At 44.4% G+C, this 25,989-nt stretch overlaps 1 protein-coding gene across 1 annotated transcript in view; it reads right to left on the reverse strand.

Moving 5' to 3' along the window:
- The window catches only part of FREM2 (FRAS1 related extracellular matrix 2), a 285,657-nt gene that overhangs the window by 48,013 nt on the left and 211,655 nt on the right, over window positions 1-25,989 (reverse strand). The window contains exons 7-13 of the mRNA XM_077298181.1: window positions 13,637-13,786; window positions 9,546-9,755; window positions 8,914-9,111; window positions 7,501-7,665; window positions 7,230-7,412; window positions 1,878-2,008; window positions 843-1,001 (exon numbers count right to left, since the gene is read on the reverse strand). Coding sequence (XP_077154296.1) covers window positions 843-1,001; window positions 1,878-2,008; window positions 7,230-7,412; window positions 7,501-7,665; window positions 8,914-9,111; window positions 9,546-9,755; window positions 13,637-13,786 — 1,196 coding nt within the window. The remainder of the gene's footprint in view (window positions 1-842; window positions 1,002-1,877; window positions 2,009-7,229; window positions 7,413-7,500; window positions 7,666-8,913; window positions 9,112-9,545; window positions 9,756-13,636; window positions 13,787-25,989) is intronic.

The raw sequence follows: 25,989 nt of genomic DNA on the forward strand, positions 1-25,989 counted from the left end.
AGGATTTTCAATACAAAGTGATGGGGTGTTGATCCACGGAACTAGTCTGGATCAAAATGTTAGGTCATAGGTTGAACTTGGTAGGACGTAAAGAGGTTGTGCCACCATAAATAATTCATTTAACTAAGCAGAAAACATGGAAATAAATGGTTTTGCAATTTCCAGTTACTAAAAATTACGCTCCGTTCAAAAAATAACAATCATCTTCTAAAGTTTGCTTGATTGCAGATAGACACTTCCTGCGCTCACACAGGTCTGACCACATCCATATGAAGCAGAACGATCTCACCCAGATGTCAGAGCTGTGTGAGCGCAGGGGGCAGGGTTGGGAAACTCTTATGATGACAGGAAAAGCGCATGCTTGGCCAGCTGATCGGCCACTGGGAAGACAGAATGGAATAACGGTAGGGGGGCGCCAGGAGACAAACTTCAGAAGATGAAACCTTGCTATTTTTTGAAGGGGACATCATTTTTAATACCTGTAAATTACAAAACCATTTATTTCCACATTTTCTGCTTAGTTAAATGTATTCTTTATGGTGGAACAAGTCTACCTTCAACTTTAAAAACTATGAAACTATATAAACATTCAATGCAGTTCTCTAAATGAGACAACACAAAAACAAAAACAAAAAATTCCTGTGGTCCTTAACCAAAGTAGAGCCAATAGAGGCTTAGTGCTTAAGGGGTTAAGCTATAATTACATAAAACTAAGATACCCCATTAATCATATGCTTGATGCTGTGTTGGAATTATCTCTATGCTCACTATTCTAAATATAAGTATAAAGCAGAAGATGAAAACTGCAGAGATAACATATTCCTGTCATGCACAAAACTCACCGTGATGCAAGCAACCGGGTACCCGGCAATGGGAGAGGGGTTCTCCTTAGCTCTTGAGGTGTCATCGTAGATGAACAGTGAGACAACTTGAGGGACGGAGGGGAAGGTCACATCTGCCATGCTGTTCATTTCTTCAATGTACACAATGGCTTTGGCCATCTACATAAAATAAAACTTCTGCAATAACAGATGTAGCAAAATGTAGGACTAGCAAGTACTAAATCTTACGTCACTCCCTTGTGATGCAAAATGTATGATTTGCAATACAGAATGGATCAACAGCCGTGTACTGACCAACAACTGTAAAATAAAGCATGGTCAGAGATGGACTCGCCCATCAATGTACTGGAGGATCCTCTGGTGGGCTCAGGATCTGACACTACATGACCCCTAGATCAAAAGTCCATCTCATGCACCACTGGCGGCTCCATCCTGACTCGGTTAGACCCCCCACCAGGTCCAAAGCCATAGAAAATCCAAGATTCCAAGGCACCAGAGAAAATGTGGATTAAACATAACCTTTATACCATTATTCCATTCTTAAAAATCACAAATTCAATTGACATAGACAAGTGAAGCAACGTTTCGGCCCTAAAGGTTTTTTTTCAAGCCAGATGTACAATCAAAATTACAGCCATTATTTATTATTTATTACTATTTATTGTACTTCTGGCTTGAAAAAGGCTCCTTTGGGCCAAAACGTTGTTTTCGTAAGCCAAAACCAGGAGTGGGTGATAAATACAGAAGTGGTGACGTGTTTCTACTATACTTTTCCTATGATTGTTCCACTCCTGGTTTTGGCTACAAATACTGAGGTAAAATATTGAGCAAATACTGATAGTGTGAATGTGGCCTTAAATTTAAGATGTTTAAGTCCGATGACCAAAGGGGATGGGAGTGCACACTTTTTTTTTTGGTGAGGTTTAAGTAAATTTCGGCCCTTTACATATGAGTCAATGTGAAAAATTCCAGCAATTGTTTTCAAAATTTGTCACAGACCCGGCAAATTCAGGACCGGTGACAATGAACTGTTACCTGGATTTCTGCAACCATGTTCTCGTCAGGTTTCAGGTGCACAGTGAAAGCCTCTCTCATTTCCCGAACTCCATCGTAGAGGACTTCAATCTCCACGATGTGCTGTGTTTCACCTTCTTTAAATTCAATCTCTGAAAAATGTAGAAAAATAGAGAAAGATTTAACGATGAGTACGAGTGCAGCCCTCACATAAAAGCCACGGCAGGACTGAATCATTTTAGCAATATTTCACCTATTTCTTCCCTCAGTGTATGTCACACATTCCCCTGCTGGAGAGATGCTAACAATCTGCTGAGATGTTACCTCATTTTAGTCTTTATTGTGACATCTCCACCTTACAATTGATGTGCGGCAATTATTACTGTCACCGGGATGACAAACGTGGATGCCTTGTTAAAGTAAGGCCTGTCTACCTGTCTAGTGCTGTTACAAAATCTGCAATGAAGGCCATGAAAAATAGTGAAAATGCTTAAAACTGTGTGAAATTGTCCCTAGGCCCGGATAACACAAGCAAATTTCATGGTCCACAGCGCGATGCCCGGACTGACCGTCGTCAGTCTGGACATCGCGCCTGTATGTGGACCATGAAATATGCTTGTGTGATCCCCTTTTATGCTGGGTCCACATGACTGTTTTTTTTTTAAGAAGAGAAAGAATTTTATTTTATTTTTTACAAGACATTGTATTTAAAAAAAAACCTTAAAGGGAATCTGTCACCAGAAGCGACGCTATTAACCTGCAGATATGGGGTTAATCTGCAGGTTTATAGCGTTACTAACCTGCCTGGAGCCTGCAGGTAGTTGGACGCTGCAGGGAGAAAATTAACTTTATTACCCCGGCACCATTCCGGTTTCAGTCATGGGGGCGGAGCCGCTGCGTGTTCAGTCACTGCTTTGAAGGAGAGGGTCATTTTTTAATTTTTGCACTTTCATCCCCCTCCCCCTGCATAACTTTTTTTATTTTTACATGTACATAGGAATATGAGTTTTCATATTTTTCAGGGAAAAATTGTAGTTTTGAATGACACCATTTCCGCGGCAATTCTGCAACTCTCTGCCGCGGGTAAAATGCATGTGGAATTGGCATGCGTATTCCCGCTAAACACTAGCGTTTTACAAGCATAATTAGCTTGCAGAAGGCTAGCGTTTTCCAAACAATCTGTAGCATCGCTTAGAAAACTGACAGGCTGGTCACACTTGTCAAACACAGTGTTTGACAAGTGTGACCAACTTTTACTATTGATGCTGCATATGCAGCATCAATAGTAAAAGATCTAATGTTAAAAATAATTTAAAAAATAAAAAATCGTGATATTCTCACCTTCCGGCGCCCCCGCAGCCTTCCCGCTCCTAGCGATGCTCCCGTTCCCAGTGATGCCTTGCGAGTCGCGACAATGACGCCAGATGACGTAGCATCACGCGAGACCGCACGTCATCACAGGTCATTGCCGCAAAGCATCACTGGGAACGGGAGCATCGCGAGGAGCGGGAAGGCTGCGGGGGCCGCCGGAAGGTGAGAATATCACGATTTTTTATTTTAATAATTTTTTTTACACAGGATATGGTACCCAGTCCCTGGAGGAGAGTCTCCTCTCCTCCACAACCGGTAACCATCCGCATATGATCCGCTTAATTTGCGCATGGTGGGCATAGTCACATGAGGAAAGTAAGAGGATCAATGCATTCCTATGTGTGTGCGGAATTGCCGCGATTCCGCACAAAGAATGAGCATGCTGTGTATTTTTCCGCGATGCGATCCCGCCGTGGAAAAATAGGCAGCATTAGCACAGCATTACGAAATCCCATTGAATTCAATGGGCTGTGTTGTGTATGCGATTTTGCGGCGAAAAAACACGGCAATTTTCAAACCAAAATTGTGATACAAAATATCGCTAATTGAGAGTCATAGCTCTTTTTTTGCTTTTTGGTCAATAGCATAGTATAAGGTTTTGTTTTTCTTTTTTTTTCATTAGTTCAGAGAATTACTTATGCAGTGATACTAAGGGCTTGCTCACACTGGCGTACAAGTCGGACGTGTGCTTTGTGATGCTTTACCGGATAGCACTTGGCCCAATGTTATACTATGGGGCAGTGCAGATCTGTGATTATTATTTCATGATGATTCGATATGAGAAAACAATCTAAGCATGCTGCAAGTGGCTCTGCAGATCGGACCATACAAGCCTATCGGTCGGTCTGAAACATCGGACTGCACTCGGATGACATCCAAGTGCAGCCTGACATCTGCAGATGCAGAAAATGGAGAAGATGGAGACATTAAGTTCTCCATCATCTCCACACCTGTGCTGCGATTCTCTCAAGAGAGAAAATTGCAGGACAATAAGACAACACTCGGCTCATTAGCATAATCGGCCGGATGATATGGTATGAGAGACTCGACGGCGGTGTGAGCGTACCCTAAATTTATTTTATTTAATTTTATAGATTTCTCTATTAGTGATGAGCGAACGTGGTCAGATAAGGCGTTCTCTAAAATGGGAGCAGTCACTCTGGAGCCCATCAGCACTCTGCTCCGGTTGCAGCAGCTGCACTCCTGAGCCTGCTCCATGATGTGACGGCGCTCTTCTGCTGTACGTGTAATGCGGCAGTACATAAGGGGTTAAATACAAGTAACGATCCAATACCTGCATCAACACAGTTATGAGTAAATATTGGGATATCCCACAAAAAGATCCCTTCCATTGAGAACTGATTTCACAAGGTCAACAGACTATGTTTAGACAAGCCCCTACAACAATGGAGCGCTCACTTGTGACTCAGGTCAGGTTGGACTCTGGCTTTCCATTTACCTTTGTTAAAAAATAAAGAAAGCTCAGAGCTCAGAACGCTCTTGGAATATTTTTTTTTCTAAAACATACTAAAATATTATATCTATTTATTTAGGCATCTGGGAAAGATGGATTACAGACCTTCTGGGATGTGAAATGGCAGCCATATATCATGTCACACTCTTGCTCAGAAACAGAAATATTAATGAATAAATGTGTTAAAGGGGTTGTCCACCTTTGGTTTTTTTTTTTTACTTTAAAGTGAATCAGAATGAAGTTGAAAGAGCTATTCCCTTTCAGACAATCATAACAGGCTGACTGACGGATTCTCAGTTAACTCATTCAGTAGTCAGTAATAATCAGCATAAGGCCGGCTTCACACGTCCTGTTATTTCCGGTACCGGAAAAACTGGTACCTGAGATATCCTTGTGTCTGTGTGTGTAATACTTGTGGCGCACGTGTGTCAACCATGTGCCACACATGTGCTGCATCAGTACGACATACACCGGCGCCAGGGAAGCAGAGCTACAGTAAGCGCTGTTCCCCGGCGGCTGGTGCTGAAAACAACAGTCATCATTCTCCCCTGCTCGGACGGCGATCAGTGCGAACAGAAGAGATGATCAGCAGGCGGCGGCTGATGGGACTATTACTCCCATCAGTCTACACCTGCTACCGCTAATACCAGTGAGAGCAGGTGGCGGGTGATGGGACTATTACTCCCATCGGCCTACACCTGCTGCCGCTAATAACAGTGAGAGCAGGCGGCAGCTGATGGGAGAATTACTCCCATCAGTCTACACCTACTGCCGCTAATAAGGGCTCATACTGACTTGAGTGAAATATGGCCGAGTCTCGCAGGTTAAAACCGGCTCTGCCGTCGTCACTCCAGAGCAGAACGTGCGGCCACACAGCAATACATGGAGCTGCATGCTGCTCCAAGTGCTGGCGGCAGAGCCGGGTGTTACCATGCGAGACTCGGCCGTATTTCACGCGAGTATGAGCCCTAACAGTGAGATCAGACGATGACTGATGAGAGTATTACTCCCATCGGTCTACACCTGCTGCCGCTAATAACAGCGAGAACAGGCGATGACTGATGGGAGTATTACTCCCATCGGTCTACACCTGCTGTCGCTAATAACAGCGAGAACAGGCGATGACTGATGAGAGTATTACTCCCATCAGTCTACACCTGCTGCCGCTAATAACAGTGAGAGCAGGCAGCGGCTGATGGTACTATTACTCTATTACTCCTATCAGTTTATACCTGCTAACGCCAATATTAGTGAGAGCAGGCGGCGGCTTATGGTACTATTACTCCTATCAGTCTAAACCTGCTGCCGCTAATACCAGTGACAGCAGGCGGCGGCTGATGGGAGTATTACTCCTATCAGTCTAAACTTGCTGCCGCTAATACCAGTGAGAGCAGGCAGCGGCGGCTGATGGTACTATTACTCCCATCAGTCTAAACCTGCTGCCGCTAATACCAGTGAGAACAGGCGGAGGCTGATGGTACTATTACTCCTATCAGTCTAAACCTGCTGCCACTAATAACAGTGAGAGCAGGCGGCGGCTGATGGGAGAATTCCTCCCATCGGCCTACACCTGCTGCCGCTAATAACAGTGAGAGCAGGAGGTGGCTGGTTTTTGCACATAAGTAAAAGAAAAAAAATTGTACCCAAAAGGTGGATAGCCCCTCTATTAACTTGATAGAAGTTTTGGGTTAGTTTACACAAACCAATAAGCTTTAAGTATTCTCTCTGTACTTGTAAGGTCCTAAATACAGATGCATTATTGAATAGCATTACGTAGGATTTTTTGTTTTTACATCTTGCTTTTTTTCTATATTTTATGATCTGTGTGCTTCCAATCAGGATCTATATACAGCGTATATCTACATAAATAAATAAAGCCTGCTGCACATATGGATTATTAAAAGTTTTACTGGAGTTTTGATAGTTTTCATGTTTGACTGATGCCTGTTTTTTTTTACTTCTTTACTATCTGGTTTTTGGGCTATAACCAATGGGCTGGCGCTATCCTTAACTATGAAGCTGCTGCTGCGTCATTTTTCTGTATATATTTTATTCTGTACTGTGAAGCCTCTTGAACAATGAAGATCTCACTTCTTTTAACTGCTTAGAGGTTTCTGAACCCTGAAGCAGTTAAAAAAAAAGTGAAAGAAGACTAAACATGTGCACAGCAGTGTCTTTTTGTTATTGCTGTGCATTAAGTATGTTTTATGAGGCGCTTTTTCAGGCCTACAAGACTGGTGGTGTTTCTGTAAGATTGCCCACCATGCCCACATGGAGTCAGCCCTCACATTAAGAATTATATACTTTTTTTTCATAAAGTAATCAAAACAAAAATAGAAAATGAACATAATGAATATTATCTGAAACAACTCGTTTCGGTGTCTCTTGCCACCCCAGCACACTGCTGACCCTTCTTGTGTGTTCCCTCATTGCATCATGAAGTCAATGTGTTCGTCATAGACAAATACCAGCGTGTTGCTATGTGGGCGAGGTATTGATCAGAAGTTCATACATGGAGTGGTGTGTACCTTCTGACACAGGGTTATAATCTTCCCCAGAGGTTGCGGAGCCATCCTTTGTGTGCACACGCACAATGGAGACCTTTGAGGTGTCTCCCTGACGAACAACTGGAATTTTTACTACCACGATTTGTCCAGGTTCCTTCGGTTCGCTTACACTAAACTTAGTGTCGGCAAACTTTATTATTGCCTCTGAAAAATAAAAAAAAAGATTTACAAGTCATTTTTATTAGGTATTAACTCCTGAATGTACGTCGATGGCTCTTTACTAGTTTCTTACTGTCTGCATCATCTTTTATCTTTACTAAGGTCTCATTGAGTTCTCCTATGGAGGCTCCAAAAGGAGATTCACTTCTGGGAGTTCCAAGGACAAGTCGCAGCTCCTCCTCTTCTTCATGGATAGTGTCGTCCATCAGGGTCACGGTACAAGGACGTTCTGACTCACCTGAAAAACAATATGAAGTTTTCTATAAATTAATATTGAAATCTTGGTCCCTTACTAAAAAGCCAACAGGGTTCCTATAATAAAATAACCAGGGTCACAGCTAAATAAAGCAGTAATTTAGAGTGGTCGTACAGAGTTAGGAAAACATGGCTGCAAGGAATAGCGGTTCACCTGTCTACGGGTTGTGTCTGGCATTGTAGCTAAGCTGAAAGCTCCCATGATTTCTAATCCTCTACATCTCATGCATTTATGATTTATCCACAAGATCTACTATAAATGCATGAATGGTCCCTGAGACCCGCAAATATCCCAAGAATGGGGCCTGACCTTCCATTTCGGGCCTAGTCTTCTCCGTAGCACCAAGTCCAGGTGTATACTAAGTATAGAAGAGTATGCACTTTACAGTAGATGGGAGACACTTTCTGAAGGTGCAGGTCTCCGTCCAGGAAACTTCGTTAGTAAAACTGCTAGTCTCCAGTCATTGTCATTGGTGTGAGGTAACACACAACCTTTTGGGATATTTTTGAGGGCAGTTGGTAGAAGTCCACCTGTACAGCCAGAAACGCTGATGTCTAGTTAGTGCTCAGCTGAGCAGGGGTTAATTTGTGTTTTGTGACTGAATGTAAAGGATTTTTATATATTTTGTACACCGGCCATAAAGAACTGTTCGAACCAGACTTCTGTGGTGCTGTCTCTTACTGTATTTGATCCCATTTTGCCTATCGCTAATTCTCCATATAACACAAAACTATTTTTTATGTATGTGGGGAGGGAGGTGTTTTTAAATGTAAAATGTGTATAACTGATTAAGTGATGGCATATTGCTAGGATAGTCCATCATGTAATCATTGGTGGGGGATCTACCTCTGGGACACCCACCTATCCTGAGGATAAAGGGGTGGTAGCCCCGTCACATCATGTTACGATGCTTCTGACCATCCAGCTGTGGAGAGAACTGGGTTGCAGTGGGTGGCCAGGCACAAAGAGATAGACTAGAGGGGATTTGGGGCGAAATAAGAGCTTTTGGGTCTTTCAGTCTCGAGATCGTGGGGGGTTCCAGAGGTCAGATGCCATCACAGATAGTAATTATATGCCATCACTTGGGACTCATTTAACCCTTTTATATAGAAATTAGATATGGCTATAACATATAAATAATAAAATCTGGGCAATTTTAACAAAATGAGCATGTTCTTTAATCTAATGATCAACAACACTGGGAAAGTTTCAGAGCCAAATACAATGTACCTGGAAGGAAGGTGATGATTGAACTATCTGTGTTTGGTCGCTCTTCAAAGTCTAGCATCACTTGTGCAGAGCCTTGCCGAGTGTAACAACGCACTGTGGACTTGTAGCTGACGTCCCCGCTTCTGTACACCATGGCTGTGATCTTCCCATCCTTCTCATGACCCATATACATGGCCTCCCTGAACTGAACCTTCGGCACTGTGGCAAAAAAACAAGTTATGTCATTATCATGCTTCGCATATATATAACGTCATCAATTTCCACAGCGCTTTACAGACATCATAATCACTGTCCCCATTGGGACCAATATGTCTTCGGAGTGTGGGAGGAAACCGGAGAACCAGGAGGAAACCCACGCAAACACGGGGAGAACATACAAACTCCTTGCAGATGATATCCTTGATGGGAGTTAAACGCAGGACCCCAGCGCTGCAAGGTAACAGGACTAATCACTGAGCCACCATGCTGATTGTATAATGAATATGATCAGTGATCAGCCAAGGCAATGGCACTCAAATCGTCTAAGTGCCGGTCTGGTGATGAAGGCATGAAAGTAAGAGAGTAACCATCTAAGTAAAAAAGCAGGAAAAATCAATACCAGATACAACATTTTTGAAGATTGATTCACTTACAGTCAGAGACTGTGTCGTTGATGTGTACTGTTGCTTTGCTGGGCTCCCCGAGGACAGCATTCATTGGCATACGCAGCACTAATTCAAACTTCTCTATGCCCTCCAGCACCGGCTGCCCCAAGTCATCCAGAATGACCACACGGAAAGTCTGCATGTTAACGCCAGGAGCAAAATCCAGATTCCGGCTGATACCTACATAGTCAATGCCAGCTGAGAAAAGAAATACATTTTATTAGTATTATATTATATTTATTTAGTCTCCAGTGTGATCCCTAGAAGTGTGTCCTAAAAGTGTGGATTACATTAGAATTAAAACCTGAATTGAACCTGAAGGGAACTGGCCAGTCACTGCAAACAATGTTTCTGTTTGTTTTCACTTTCACCCCTATAATCTTTCACTTTCTGCTACCTCCCCCAATCCCCACACCAAGTAAGGAACTGTTCATCTCCTCTTCAATCCTCCCCATCCACCTCACCTCCTCTTCAGAACTGTTCCTTAACATACAATCCTCTGTCTCCAAGCACAGACAGCCACCTCATGCCCTCTCCTGCTCCCACCTGCTAACACTATCTCTGCTCCTTCTCACTGCGGGTGATATCTCTCCAAATCCTGGTCCTCCTCACCATATTCCCACAGTCATTTCTACCTCCCATCCACGCTCCATCACAAACTTCTGTAACCTCTCTAACCTTATACCCATTCGCCCAGCCCCCGCTTCCCCTGTCCCACTAACAGGAGCTCTGTGGAACGCTCGCTCTGTCTGCAACAAGCTTTCCTACATCCATGATCTTTTTGTTACTACCAAACTTTCCTTCCTCGCCATCACCGAAACCTGGCTCACCCCTTCTGACACAGCCTCCCCTGCTGCACTCTCTTACGGTGGCTTCCACCTTTCTCACACACCCCGCCCCAGCAGCAAGCATGGCGGAGGAGTTGTTTTTCTCCTGTCAGATAACTGCTCCTTCACCCCAATCCCACTGCCACCCTCTGTTACCCTCCCTTCCTTTGAGGTGCACTCTGTGCACATCTACTCCCCCTCCAACCTCCAACTGGCTGCCATTTACCGCCCCCAAGGGCCAGCCACCACCTTCTTTGACCACCTCACCACCTGGCTACTAAATTTCCTTTCTGCGGACATCCCCACTATCATCATGGGTGATTTCAACATCCCCATTGACACTTCCCTCTCAGCTGCCACTAAACTTCTATCTCTCACTTCCTCTTCTGGTCTCACTCAATGGTCTTCTGCAGCCACTCACAAAGATGATCACACACTGGACCTCATCTTCACCCGCCTCTGCTCCCTATCTAACCTCTCTAACTCACCTCTTCCACTCTCTGACCACAACCTTCTCACATTCTCATCTCTCTCCACTCCATGTCTACAATCCCCACCCCACAAACTTTCACACCCTCACAGAAATCTTAAACATCTTGACCTACATTCATTCTCTGAATCCCTCCTCCCTCTCACAGACATAAGTTCCATACACAATGCGGATGACGCTGCCGCTCTATATAACACCACAATAGCTGTAGCTTTGGAATCTGCTGCCCCACTTACACATACCAAAGCTCGCAAAATCAACAGACAGCCCTGGAACACCAGCCTGACCAAAGAACTGAGGCGAGCTTCCAGGGCTGCTGAGCGCAGATGGAAAAGATCCCACTCCAACGAGCACTTCATCGTATTCAAACAGTCCCTCACTACTTTCAAGACCACACTCGCCACAGCTAAACAAACCTACTTCTCATCTCTCATATCCTCCCTGTCTCACAACCCTAAACAGTTATTCAACACCTTCAATTCTCTCCTCCGTCCCCCAGCACCTCCTCCCTCCCCACTTATCTCTGCTGAAGACTTTGCCTCATTTTTCAAGAAGAAGATTGATAGCATCAGAGACAGTTTTGGTCAACAACCCCCAGAGCCCTTCCTCCCGACTTCCCAGCCCTCCACCTCCAAAACCAACTTCTCCACCATTACAGAAGATCAACTCTTTACTCTACTCTCAAGATCGCATCTCACCACCTGTGCACTTGACCCGCTCCCATCCCACCTCATCCCAAACCTCACCACAGTCTTCATCCCAACCCTACTTCATCTCTTCAACCTATCACTAACAACTGGTGTTTTCCCCTCAAGCTTTAAACATGCCTCCATCACACCTATCCTCAAAAAGCCCTCTCTTGACCCATCCTCTGTATCTAGCTATCGCCCTATATCACTTCTCCCTTATGCCTCCAAACTACTGGAACAACACGTTTACCTTGAACTGTCCTCCCATCTCTCTTCTTGCTCCCTCTTTGACCGCTTACAATCTGGCTTCCGGTCACACCATTCCACTGAAACTGTCCTAACTAAGGTCACCAACAACCTCTTAACCGCCAAGAGCAAGCGACACTACTCTGTCCTCCTCCTCCTCAACCTGTCAGCTGCCTTTGACACAGTGGACCATTCCCTATTATTACAGACCCTCTCATCCCTTGGCATCACAGACTTGGCCCTATCCTGGATCTCATCATACCTAACAGACCGGACATTCAGCGTCTCCCACTCACACACCACCTCCTCACCTCGCCCCCTATCTGTCGGAGTCCCACAAGGTTCAGTCCTTGGTCCCCTGCTCTTCTCCATTTACACCTTTGGCCTGGGACAGCTCATAGAATCTCATGGCTTTCAGTATCACCTCTATGCTGATGACACACAGATCTACATCTCTGGACCAGATATCACCTCCCTACTAACCAGAAACCCTCAATGTCTGTCCACTATTTCATCCTTCTCCGCTAGATTTCTCAAACTTAACATGGACAAAACAGAATTCATCATCTTTCCCCCCATCTCATGCGACCCCCCCCAACGAATCTAACCATTACAGTAAATGGCTGCCCACTCTCCCCAGTCCCACAAGCTCGCTGCCTCAGGGTAATCCTTGACGCTGATCTCTCCTTCAAACCACATATCCAAGCCCTTTCCACTTCCTGCCGACTTCAACTCAAAACTATTTCACGAATCCGTTCATTCCTCACCCAAGAATCTGCAAAAACCCTAGTCCATGCCCTCATCATCTCTCGCCTTGACTACTGCAACCTCCTGCTCTGTGGCCTCCCCTCAAACACTCTCGCACCCCTCCAATCTATTCTAAACTCTGCTGCCCGACTAATCCACCTGCCCCCCCGCTATTCCCCAGCCTCTCCTCTCTGTCAATCCCTTCACTGGCTCCCCATTGCCCAGAGACTCCAGTACAAAACCCTAACCATGACGTACAAAGCCATCTACAACCTGTCTCCTCCATACATCTGTGACCTCGTCTCCCGGTACTTACCTACACGCAACCTCTGATCCTCACAAGATCTCCTTCTCTACTCCCCTCTTATCTCCTCTTCCCACAATCGTATGCAAGATTTCTCTCGCGTATCACCCCTACTCTGGAACCCTCTACCACAACACATCAGACTCTCGCCTACCATTGAAACCTTCAAAAAGAACCTGAAGACCCACCTCTTCCGACAAGCCTACAACCTGCAGTAACCACCGATCGACCAAACCGCTGCATGACCAGCTCTGTCCTCACCTACTATATTCTCACCCATCCCTTGTAGATTGTGAGCCTTCGCGGGCAGGGTCCTCACTCCTCCTGTACCAGTTATGACTTGTATTGTTTAAGATTATTGTACTTGTTTTTATTATGTATACCCCTCCTCACATGTAAAGCACCATGGAATAAATGGCGCTATAACAATAAATAATAATAATAATAATATTTCCTACACTAATTCAGTGCAGTCTCCAATGGATCACATTCTCGAAAAATATAACTATACATACAAAACAAGTATGCTTGTTACTTATTATAAACATATATATTAAAAAAAATTCCAACATATTTTATATATCTGTCATTTTGTTTATAGTCCAAAAATAACATACTAATTCATTTTATATCTTTACCCATCGATATAGTGCCAACATATTCTGTAACACTATGCTACAAGCATTTTCACATCTGCCCCTCTTGAAAACGAAGCCCACCATGTCATTTTTCTACATTAATCATGTATCGCTGTCTGATGCTTTCTCTGGACTTACCTATTGCTGACACTGGCTCCGCTTTTTGTGACCGCACCGTGACGGTAGCAGTTTTGGATAGATCAGTTCCAGTCCTCCATACACGTACTTCAATGTATCCCGCACTCTCATCCACATACAATTCAACATCTCCAAAGTAGAAAGCAGGTTCTGGAAAAGTAGAAGAATATACGAGTATAACATAATAGGACATAATATGATTGTAATATAGGAACTACTTCACAGCGAAATGAAAAAAGTAGAAAAAAAAGGGAAAAATTAACAGAAACTTTCATACTATGCAAAGTAATGTGGTCATGCTACAAGATACAGAGCAATCACTTTAGAGAGATCGTCTCACGATAATCCACTTTTATACTGAAGGCCTTCAAATAATCAGCTAATTGCTTTGGATCTGGTTCAGGAGCCCCAGGTTTGCCTCATATAGGGTGGTCCACCTTCTATGACGTTCTATATGCCCTAATACAGTGACTCTTGTAATATTCCACAAAGACCAAAATCTGATCTGCAAGTTTCAATTATTTTCAGTGCATAGTCTTTTCTTGAGTGGCCTCCTGAGTGTCACAGAGGCCAGTCTCGACTAGTGATTGTGTTATGACTTTCTTCTTGCAAGGCTTAAAAGTCTCCTCACATTGGCATGCCAAGACTGGCATGTCACTTTTCACAAGGAGAACCGTCACTGCTTGGATCCTGGTCCGAAGCCTCTCACCTAGCGAAACCAGATCTCACATTTTGCACTGATGAGGGGCAGTATCCCGAAACACCGTGTCTGCAAATTGAGATTCTGATTTGGCTTTTAGCCTAAGTCATGTGGCGAGGCTCATTAAAGGGTCAATATCTAGGATTGCGTCTTCTAATAGGTGGCACTAGAGTTCTAGTCCTCTCTGAAGAGGCAATTTGCATATTTCACTTCCTTCTTCACATGTGCTAAGGCTACGTTCACATTTGCGTTGTTGTGTGTTGCATCGGCGACGCAATGCACAACGCATGCAAAACGCATTGTTTTGTGACGCATGCATCCTTTTTTTGCTTGATTTTGGATGCACAAAAAATGCAACTTGCTGCGTCCTCTGCGCCCTGACGCGTGCGCCGCAGTGACGCATGCGTCACAAAACGCAAGTGCAACGCAAGTCCATGCGCCCCCATGTTAAATATAGGGGCGCATGATGCATGTGTCGCCGCAGCGGCGCCCGACGCTGCGTCGCACAACGCTAATGCGAACGTAGCCTTAAAGAGTTATCCAGTGGATGACAAATATTTTTAAAACGGCTCAGAGTGATGAAAAAAAGTAGTACTCACCCTCACAGATTCCCTGCATCTCTTAGTTGAGATGCTTACCTGGGCCTCACTAATCTCATCTAGAAGCCCAGAAATAACCTCTTAGCCAATATCTGGCCACGGTAGTAACAGTAGTATCCAATGAGTTGAAATGGGACCAGAAGTACAGACCAGTGGAGACTGGGCAAGCAATGGAAAAGGAGCTAGGACAGATCGGTGAGGCTGAGCTTTACTACTTATATATTTTTTTCAACAATCTGAGACCTTTTAAAGGGAACCTGTCACCTCACTGGTTCCAGTGGGTTGTTAGTGAAGCAATGTGCCTCACTAACATGTTTTGCCACAGAAAGCTCCAAGTGTTAGGCTAGGTTCACACTGCGTTAATGGCAGTCCGCTGACGGAATCCGTTTCATAGCGGCACTAACGTGGAACTAACGCTATGTAACGGATCCGTTAGCGCACCCATTGACTGCCATTATGTAGCGCATCGCAACGCATGTCATAATCGGCTATATCTGCACTAGCGGGTGACGGACCCGAAACGCTGCAGACTGCGTCCGAGGGTCCGTCACAGAATGACGGAACATCGCTAACACATACCGATTATGCCAGAAACACCAAATAATTTAAACAGGGTATACTCAGAAAAACAAAAACCAAAATGAGAACAACACCCTAAAAGATACTTTTAATGGATATGCATTAAAAAGATGCTAATCATCACTTGAAAAAACACAAAATATGACTACACCAACACCCGAGCTGGGTGGGGTAGCAGACAATAGGGCCAAAAATATAGGAAGGTGAACAATGCCTAAAATAACCCTAGAGGGCTCCTAGTAAGCTAGCCCTACCTGTCAGTGGAGGTTGGCACCCTATGAATCGATGTGGCGCCCCCACTCCTCGTCGACTATCCCTCCTAGCCCTGGGTGTCCCTACCACCTACCCACGCCCAAACCCAACAACAAACACACACATCTAGCTGGACTTTTTTACACTAGAATCGTACAGATCACAATAGATCAGTGAAATATCGTAATTCCACAGTACTGGCCTATGAGGGAAAAATGTTTCGTCTGCTCATTGGTATAATAGCCTGTTCTGCAGTAAGTATAAACACAGCACCCTACTGTTACACGATGTCAGTTAGGGTTCACAGTGCAAACCTGGCGACGAAATAAAGTTCTGGACTTCTAGCTCTGACCAGCGATGGCACAGCGGGATCCAGATCGCTGCTGCGTGTCAAACACAACGAGATCGCTATCCAGGACGCTCCAACGTCACGGATTGTTGTCGTTCTCGTTGCAAAGTTGCTGAGTGTGACGGTACCTTAAAGCAATAGCTTTATGCAGATTACATTACATAACCCCTTTGCGTTTGAAATGTAGATCACAGGACTTCACTAGCAAAGGTGTCGGCCCTGCTCTACTGCTGAATCACACTGCCTGCACAGCTTGTGTGAGGCAGACTAATTGTATTGTCAGGACCTATGCTCGGGCAAGCTGTCATTGAATCCAAAACGCCTACCAGGTGCATAGTGACAACTTCCTATAATTTCTTAAGATTTCTTAGCCAGATAAAAGGAAAGTATCAGACAAAACAGAGGAAGAAGAATCTCCATAATAATCCAGTACCATGTTATCCCTTCTGAGATGCGAGCTGTTATGGTTCTCAATGGCAAGAGAACATAGCCCAGCATACATAGGAACTAGCTCTTGGAAGGATGGAAACTTAAACTGACCATGAACTAAACCTGCCGCACAACTAACAGTAGCCGGGTAGCGTAGCCTGCGTTTTATCCCTAGACGCCCAGCGCCGGCCGGAGGACTAACTAATCCTGGCAGAGGAAAATATAGTCCTGGCTCACCTCTAGAGAAATTTCCCCGAAAGGCAGACAGAGGCCCCCACATATATTGGCGGTGATTTAAGATGAAAATGACAAACGTAGTATGAAAATAGGTTTAGCAAAATCGAGGTCCGCTTACTAGATAGCAGGAAGACAGAAAGGGTACTTTCATGGTCAGCTGAAAACCCTATCAATACACCATCCTGAAATTACTTTAAGACTCTAGTATTAACTCATAACATCAGAGTGGCAATTTCAGATCACAAGAGCTTTCCAGACACAGAAACGAAACTGCAGCTGTGAACTGGAACAAAATGCAAAAAACAAACAAGGACAAAAGTACGACTTAGCTGGAAGTTGTCTGGTAGCAGGAACATGCACAGAAAGGCTTCTGATTACAATGTTGACCGGCATGGAAGTGACAGAGGAGCAAGGTTAAATAGCGACTCCCACATCCTGATGGGAACAGGTGAACAGAGGGGATGATGCACACAAGTTCAATTCCACCAGTGGCCACCGGGGGAGCCCAAAATCCAATTTCACAACAGTACCCCCCCCTCAAGGAGGGGGCACCGAACCCTCACCAGAACCACCAGGGCGATCAGGATGAGCCCTATGAAAGGCACGGACCAGATCGGAGGCATGAACATCAGAGGCAGTCACCCAAGAATTATCCTCCTGACCGTATCCCTTCCATTTGACCAGATACTGGAGTTTCCGTCTGGAAACATGGGAGTCCAAGATTTTTTCCACAACGTACTCCAACTCGCCCTCAACCAACACCGGAGCAGGAGGCTCAACGGAAGGCACAACCGGTACCTCATACCTGCGCAACAATGACCGATGAAAAACATTATGAATAGAAAAAGATGCAGGGAGGTCCAAACGGAAGGACACAGGGTTAAGAATCTCCAATATCTTGTACGGGCCGATGAACCGAGGCTTAAACTTAGGAGAAGAAACCCTCATAGGGACAAAACGAGAAGACAACCACACCAAGTCCCCGACACAAAGCCGAGGACCAACCCGACGCCGGCGGTTGGCAAAAAGCTGAGTCTTCTCCTGGGACAACTTCAAATTGTCCACCACCTGCCCCCAAATCTGATGCAACCTCTCCACCACAGCATCCACTCCAGGACAATCCGAAGATTCCACCTGACCGGAGGAAAATCGAGGATGAAACCCCGAATTACAGAAAAAAGGAGACACCAAGGTGGCAGAGCTGGCCCGATTATTGAGGGCAAACTCCGCTAAAGGCAAAAAAGCAACCCAATCATCCTGATCTGCAGACACAAAACACCTCAAATATGTCTCCAAAGTCTGATTCGTCCGCTCGGTCTGGCCATTAGTCTGAGGATGGAAAGCAGACGAGAAAGACAAATCTATGCCCATCCTAGCACAGAATGCCCGCCAAAATCTAGACACGAATTGGGTTCCTCTGTCAGAAACGATATTCTCCGGAATACCATGCAAACGAACCACATTTTGAAAAAACAGAGGAACCAACTCGGAAGAAGAAGGCAACTTAGGCAGGGGAACCAAATGGACCATCTTAGAGAAACGGTCACACACCACCCAGATGACAGACATCTTCTGAGAAACAGGAAGATCCGAAATAAAATCCATCGAGATGTGCGTCCAAGGCCTCTTCGGGATAGGCAAGGGCAACAACAATCCACTAGCCCGAGAACAACAAGGCTTGGCCCGAGCACAAATGTCACAAGACTGCACAAAGCCTCGTACATCTCGTGACAGGGAAGGCCACCAGAAGGACCTTGCCACCAAATCCCTGGTACCAAAGATTCCAGGATGACCTGCCAACGCAGAAGAATGAACCTCAGAAATGACTTTACTGGTCCAATCATCAGGAACAAACAGTCTACCAGGTGGGCAACGATCAGGTCTATCCGCCTGAAAATCCTGCAAGGCCTGCCGCAGGTCTGGAGAAACGGCAGACAATATCACTCCATCCTTAAGGATACCTGTAGGTTCAGAATTACCAGGGGAGTCAGGCTCAAAACTCCTAGAAAGGGCATCCGCCTTAACATTCTTAGAACCCGGTAGGTATGACACCACAAAATTAAACCGAGAGAAAAACAACGACCAGCGCGCCTGTCTAGGATTCAGGCGTCTGGCGGACTCAAGATAAATCAAATTCTTGTGGTCGGTCAATACCACCACCTGATGTCTAGCCCCCTCAAGCCAATGACGCCACTCCTCAAAAGCCCACTTCATGGCCAAAAGCTCCCGATTCCCAATATCATAATTCCGCTCGGCGGGCGAAAATTTACGAGAAAAAAAAGCACAAGGTTTCATCACGGAGCAGTCGGAACTTCTTTGCGACAAAACCGCCCCAGCTCCGATTTCAGAAGCGTCAACCTCAACCTGAAAAGGAAGAGCAACATCAGGCTGACGCAACACAGGGGCGGAAGAAAAGCGGCGCTTAAGCTCCCGAAAGGCCTCCACAGCAGCAGGGGACCAATCAGCAACATCAGCACCCTTCTTAGTCAAATCAGTCAATGGTTTAACAACATCAGAAAAACCAGCAATAAATCGACGATAAAAGTTAGCAAAGCCCAAAAATTTCTGAAGACTCTTAAGAGAAGAGGGTTGCGTCCAATCACAAATAGCCCGAACCTTGACAGGATCCATCTCGATGGAAGAGGGGGAAAAAATGTATCCCAAGAAGGAAATCTTTTGAACCCCAAAAACGCACTTAGAACCCTTCACACACAAGGAATTAGACCGCAAAACCTGAAAAACCCTCCTGACCTGCTGGACATGAGAGTCCCAGTCATCCGAAAAAATCAGAATATCATCCAGATACACAATCATAAATTTATCCAAATAATCACGGAAAATGTCATGCATAAAGGACTGAAAGACTGAAGGGGCATTTGAAAGGCCAAAAGGCATCACCAAATACTCAAAGTGGCCCTCGGGCGTATTAAATGCGGTTTTCCACTCATCCCCCTGCTTAATTCGCACCAAATTATACGCCCCACGGAGATCTATCTTAGAGAACCACTTGGCCCCCTTTATGCGAGCAAACAAATCAGTCAGCAGTGGCAACGGATATTGATATTTAACCGTGATTTTATTCAAAAGCCGATAATCAATACACGGCCTCAAAGAGCCATCTTTCTTAGACACAAAGAAAAAACCGGCTCCTAAGGGAGATGACGAAGGACGAATATGTCCCTTTTCCAAGGACTCCTTTATATATTCTCGCATAGCAGCATGTTCAGGCACAGACAGATTAAATAAACGACCCTTAGGGTATTTACTACCCGGAATCAAATCTATGGCACAATCGCACTCCCGGTGCGGAGGTAATGAACCAAGCTTAGGTTCTTCAAAAACGTCACGATAGTCAGACAAGAATTCAGGAATCTCAGAGGGAATAGATGACGAAATGGAAACCAAAGGTACGTCCCCATGCATCCCCTTACATCCCCAGCTTAACACAGACATAGCGTTCCAGTCGAGGACTGGGTTATGAGATTGCAGCCATGGCAATCCAAGCACCAACACATCATGTAGATTATACAGCACAAGAAAGCGAATAATCTCCTGATGATCCGGATTAATTCGCATAGTTACTTGTGTCCAGTATTGTGGTTTATTACTAGCCAATGGGGTGGAGTCAATCCCCTTCAGAGGTATAGGAGTTTCAAGAGGCTCTAAATCATACCCACAGCGTTTGGCAAAGGACCAATCCATAAGACTCAAAGCGGCGCCAGAGTCGACATAGGCATCCGCGGTAATAGATGATAAAGAACAAATCAGGGTCACAGATAGAATAAACTTAGACTGAAAAGTGCCAATTGAAACTGACTTATCAAGCTTCTTAGTACGCTTAGAGCATGCTGATATAACATGAGTTGAATCACCACAATAAAAGCACAACCCATTTTTTCGTCTAAAATTCTGCCGTTCGCTTCTGGACAGAATTCTATCACATTGCATATTCTCTGGCGTCTTCTCAGTAGACACCGCCAAATGGTGCACAGGTTTGCGCTCCCGCAGACGTCTATCGATCTGGATAGCCATTGTCATGGACTCATTCAGACCCGCAGGCACAGGGAACCCCACCATAACATCCTTAACGGCATCAGAGAGACCCTCTCTGAAATTCGCCGCCAGGGCGCACTCATTCCACTGAGTAAGCACAGACCATTTACGGAATTTTTGGCAGCATATCTCAACTTCATCTTGCCCCTGAGATAGGGACATCAAGGCTTTTTCCGCCTGAAGCTCTAAATGAGGTTCCTCATAAAGCAACCCCAAGGCCAGAAAAAACGCATCCACATTGAGCAACGCAGGATCCCCTGGAGCCAATGCAAAAGCCCAATCTTGAGGGTCGCCCCGGAGCAAGGAAACCACAATCCTGACCTGCTGAGCAGGATCTCCAGCAGAGCGAGATTTCAGGGACAAAAACAACTTGCAATTATTTTTGAAATTTTGAAAGCAAGATCTATTCCCCGAGAAAAATTCAGGCAAAGGAATTCTAGGTTCAGATATAGGAACATGAACAACAAAATCTTGTAAATTTTGAACTTTCGTGGTGAGATTATTCAAACCTGCAGCTAAACTCTGAATATCCATTTTAAACAGGTGAACACAGAGCCATTCCAGGATTAGAAGGAGAGAGAGAGAGGAAGGCTGCAATATAGGCAGACTTGCAAGTGATTCAATTGAAAGCACACTCAGAACTGAAGGAAAAAAAAAAAAAAATTTCAGCAGACTTCTTTTTTCTCTCCTTTCTCTGCCAATTAATTTAACCCTTTGTGGGCCGGTCAAACTGTTATGGTTCTCAATGGCAAGAGAACATAGCCCAGCATACATAGGAACTAGCTCTTGGAAGGATGGAAACTTAAACTGACCATGAACTAAACCTGCCGCACAACTAACAGTAGCCGGGTAGCGTAGCCTGCGTTTTATCCCTAGACGCCCAGCGCCGGCCGGAGGACTAACTAATCCTGGCAGAGGAAAATATAGTCCTGGCTCACCTCTAGAGAAATTTCCCCGAAAGGCAGACAGAGGCCCCCACATATATTGGCGGTGATTTAAGATGAAAATGACAAACGTAGTATGAAAATAGGTTTAGCAAAATCGAGGTCCGCTTACTAGATAGCAGGAAGACAGAAAGGGTACTTTCATGGTCAGCTGAAAACCCTATCAATACATCATCCTGAAATTACTTTAAGACTCTAGTATTAACTCATAACATCAGAGTGGCAATTTCAGATCACAAGAGCTTTCCAGACACAGAAACGAAACTGCAGCTGTGAACTGGAACAAAATGCAAAAAACAAACAAGGACAAAAGTACGACTTAGCTGGAAGTTGTCTGGTAGCAGGAACATGCACAGAAAGGCTTCTGATTACAATGTTGACCGGCATGGAAGTGACAGAGGAGCAAGGTTAAATAGCGACTCCCACATCCTGATGGGAACAGGTGACCAGAGGGGATGATGCACACAAGTTCAATTCCACCAGTGGCCACCGGGGGAGCCCAAAATCCAATTTCACAACAGCGAGCATAGAAGCTATAAATCCAATACAAGTATATTACAAAAGGTATTGGTTTGAAGACCTATGATATATAACAGGGAGGTGAAAAAGTAGTGGAAAACTCCTTTCATATCAGATGCGCTCCACTCTGCGCTGAAGCGCATGCGCACATCTAACATGGAGCCGGGACTGTACACCCAGAGTCAGTGCGCATGCCCGGGACCGGATGGCCAGTGCGCATGCGCAGGATTTGAAACGTTGTTGCTGTGACTTCGGGCCAGTCCCAGCAATCAAATGCAATTCTGTGGGCATGCCTAATGTCAAAACTACATTGAATGATTTGTGACTGAAGATACAAAGTCATCACCTGTATGACTGAAGGAGAAGGTATGTGAAGGAATCCTATAATGATATAAAGTGGGTTTTTTTAAACCTAATGCTTGGAGATTTTCTTTGATATAAACATGTTAGTGATGAACATCACTTCACTAACAGGACACTGAGACCAGTTTAATAGCTAAAAACGAGGTGACAGGTTCCCTTTAAACGTAGTTTTCATTCTTTGGAAATCCCATTTTCAACACTATGGTAAGAAAAACCTAATAAGTCAATAGAAGAATTTATGCAAATGGAAGTCAACATTATATGTTGTGCAGTTTCATAACAAAGACTCGTAGGAACATATGCACCAATGTGTTTCTGAATTTTTTTAGCATATAGCATATCTGATCCCCAGTCTACTGAACCGCCACACGACCAGCTCTATCCTCACCTACTGTATTCTCACCCACCCCCTGTAGACTGTGAGCCCTCGCGGGCAGGGCCCTCTCTCCTCCTGCACTTGTGTGTGCCTTGTTTTACTCATGTTTATTGTACTTGTCTATATATGCCCCGTTCACATGTAAAGCACCATGGAATAAATGGCGCTATAAAAATGAATAATAATAATAATATGCAGATTACACCTATATGTACACTGTGATGAAACGTTCAGTGCAGTGATGTAAGTGCCGCTCTTTGTCGGTGGCTCTCTGCTTTGGCTAACAGAAGGGGTAGGACGACAATGGTCCCAATGCCCCAATATGATAAAAGGAAAGTGCTTGGAGACAACTCACATTACTGGCACAGAAATGCTTTGAAGATTTAAGCAGAAAGATTCACTGATTTTAGCACTTTCTATCTCTCTCTCAGTCCGGCTTTATCAACATTCATTCATTCCTTTGTGCCAACTCTGTGGAGTAAGTATATACAACCAGGAGGGCAGTATCGCAATACACTCCAGAAACCGAGGAGTCAGGAAAACGTGTACATTCCTGAAATGATTTACACAACTTCAATGCCAAAATGGAAATGTAGCCACCAGGGTGTGGTACTTACAGAATTTATATCACCAATGGACTGATTAAAAGGAGGTATCTTTGCCTTAGTTAAAGGGGTTGTCCAAGACTTACATATTAATAACATATCCTTGTGTTAGATCATTAATATCAGATCTGTGGGGGTCCGACACCTGGCACCCTCTCTGTGGCTGAATGTACACAATGCACAGATACAGAATAGCATGGCTCCGTACACTGTGTCATGGCCTCTCTCAGGTAATGCAGCTTAGCTTCTATTGAGATTAATGGGGCCCAGATCAAGCAGCCGCAGCAACCATCTGGATGAGAGCCCTGCGAGTCACCTCTTACCTGATTGCATCTGTGGCTCCTCTTTTGATTAGCCAGGCTGGTATGATGGAGTGTGTGCATCATGCTGGGCCACAATAATGACATCATAACATCCCAGCTAATCAAAAAACAAGCCATGGGTGCCATAAGGTAAAAGGCAATGGGGTCCCATCCCATACAGAATACTGACCTGGCTTCCTGACTGGGGTACTACGAATCGATGCTCATATCTCTAGTGCCGGTTGTCTAACTCCCCAGGTCTGATATTCATGACCTATCCCATGGACAGCTCATCTATACAAAAGTACTGGACAACCCCTTTAATGATGTAATGAATTAAAATGCATACAGAACATATATTAAGGGGGCAAAGTTCCAACCTTTTGGATCTATTTTTTGAAGATGACTCAATTATGATTTTAAAGCTTTTCTGAACTCATTGAGCGCTGAGAAGTCCCTAGAGTTCATTTCTACATTAAAATGCTATTTGATACACTGCGCGCCACGAGCGAAAGGTAATGTATACTTACATGTGACAAGAAACATTTGCACGGGCAGGATTAGCCAGCTGTTTTAATAGCATGTGTGATGTTACATTTCCACATGTCGCACATATTACAGATATCCTAATGACTGGAAAGAGAAAGTTGGAAACAACGGAACACATTTCTGTAAGCAACTATAGAGCTGCAAGAACGTGCCATCATCCAAGATGTCTCCTAATTCCATATTATTACACTTTCTACTTTTCCAAAGAAACAAGACAGAAGAAGAATCGACGCTTCGAAATGTGGTGCTGGAGAAGGATGTTATCAAGACCAAGGATGGCAAGAAGAACAAACAAATACATTTTGGAACAAAACTAGCCAGACATGTGCTCGAAGCAAGGTTCACCAAGCTACGGTTTGCCTTCTTTGGACATGTCATACGAAGAAAGAGAAGACATCATAGTCAGAAGAATAGAAGGAACAAGGTGAAGTGGAAGAGAAGCAACTGGACGGCTTGATACTATCAAGATAATGGTAGAGAAGTCCCTGGTGTACCTACCTAGGCTTTCACAAGATCGATCTTCCAACAGATGTTCATATATCAAGTCACCAACATGGCTTGAAATCGAGCTGAATGCCAAGAAAAACAATTTTTTCCCCCCAAAATATAGTGTTAAACAAGGGAACCTAAAATGCACAGGGTAACTGGTCCCTTGAAAAATTAGGCTGCTGCAGTTCTGAAGTTCAGAAGGTCATCCTGGTGCATGCTCCTCCAGACGTTAGCAGCAACTACAGGAGAAACGTGAACTTACATGCCGGTCTTACTAGCTCTCCATTTCTGCTTATAAAGGGAGATGTCCCGAGGGCAAAACCTATTCTCTGATGCCGACATACATACAAACACTATGCAATAGTAAATAGCGTTGGGATGACCTCATTGTATGGAACCTATCGCTGGTGGATGGATTATATTATTTTTTATCAAAAAATGTTAACAGAGTATCTCACGTTTTTCTGCGTGTAGCAATAGTGTAATTGATGTATTCACCAATTGCAGAGTTCTTGCATATATATCTGTATATGTCCATGGCGCACATGCACAGTGATTTAATACTATAGGTGCTCTGGTCTTACTCTATACTTTCTGCATTGCGAATCAGGGGTTATAGCCTCGACGTAGCCTGTAACCCTCATCCACCCATGTTTCCCAGGTTTTAATTGGTGCTAGGCCTGGATTCTGCACATAAACTTAAAGGGAACCTGGTTAATATCATTTTTTTCTGGTGACATGTTCCCTTTAATACTATAGGAGTGCTGGTCTTGTCTCCTATATATAGCATATATATGAAAAAGTCTAAAATTGTCCCAAATGATTTTGGTTGCATGATGTGCCTAAAGGTCTATTTACACTGCACGATAAACAGTGAACAAAAGTTTCTAGAAATCCATGTTTCAGGATAATGGTGCAGTCTAAACAGGCTGCCACTCGCCCAATGAATGAGCAAAAGGCTTGTTCGTCAGGTGAAATCATCTTTTGGTTTGCACAAAAGATCATCGT

This window comes from Ranitomeya variabilis, chromosome 3 (genome assembly GCF_051348905.1).
Source record: "Ranitomeya variabilis isolate aRanVar5 chromosome 3, aRanVar5.hap1, whole genome shotgun sequence".
In the NCBI taxonomy this organism is placed as follows: domain Eukaryota; kingdom Metazoa; phylum Chordata; class Amphibia; order Anura; family Dendrobatidae; genus Ranitomeya; species Ranitomeya variabilis.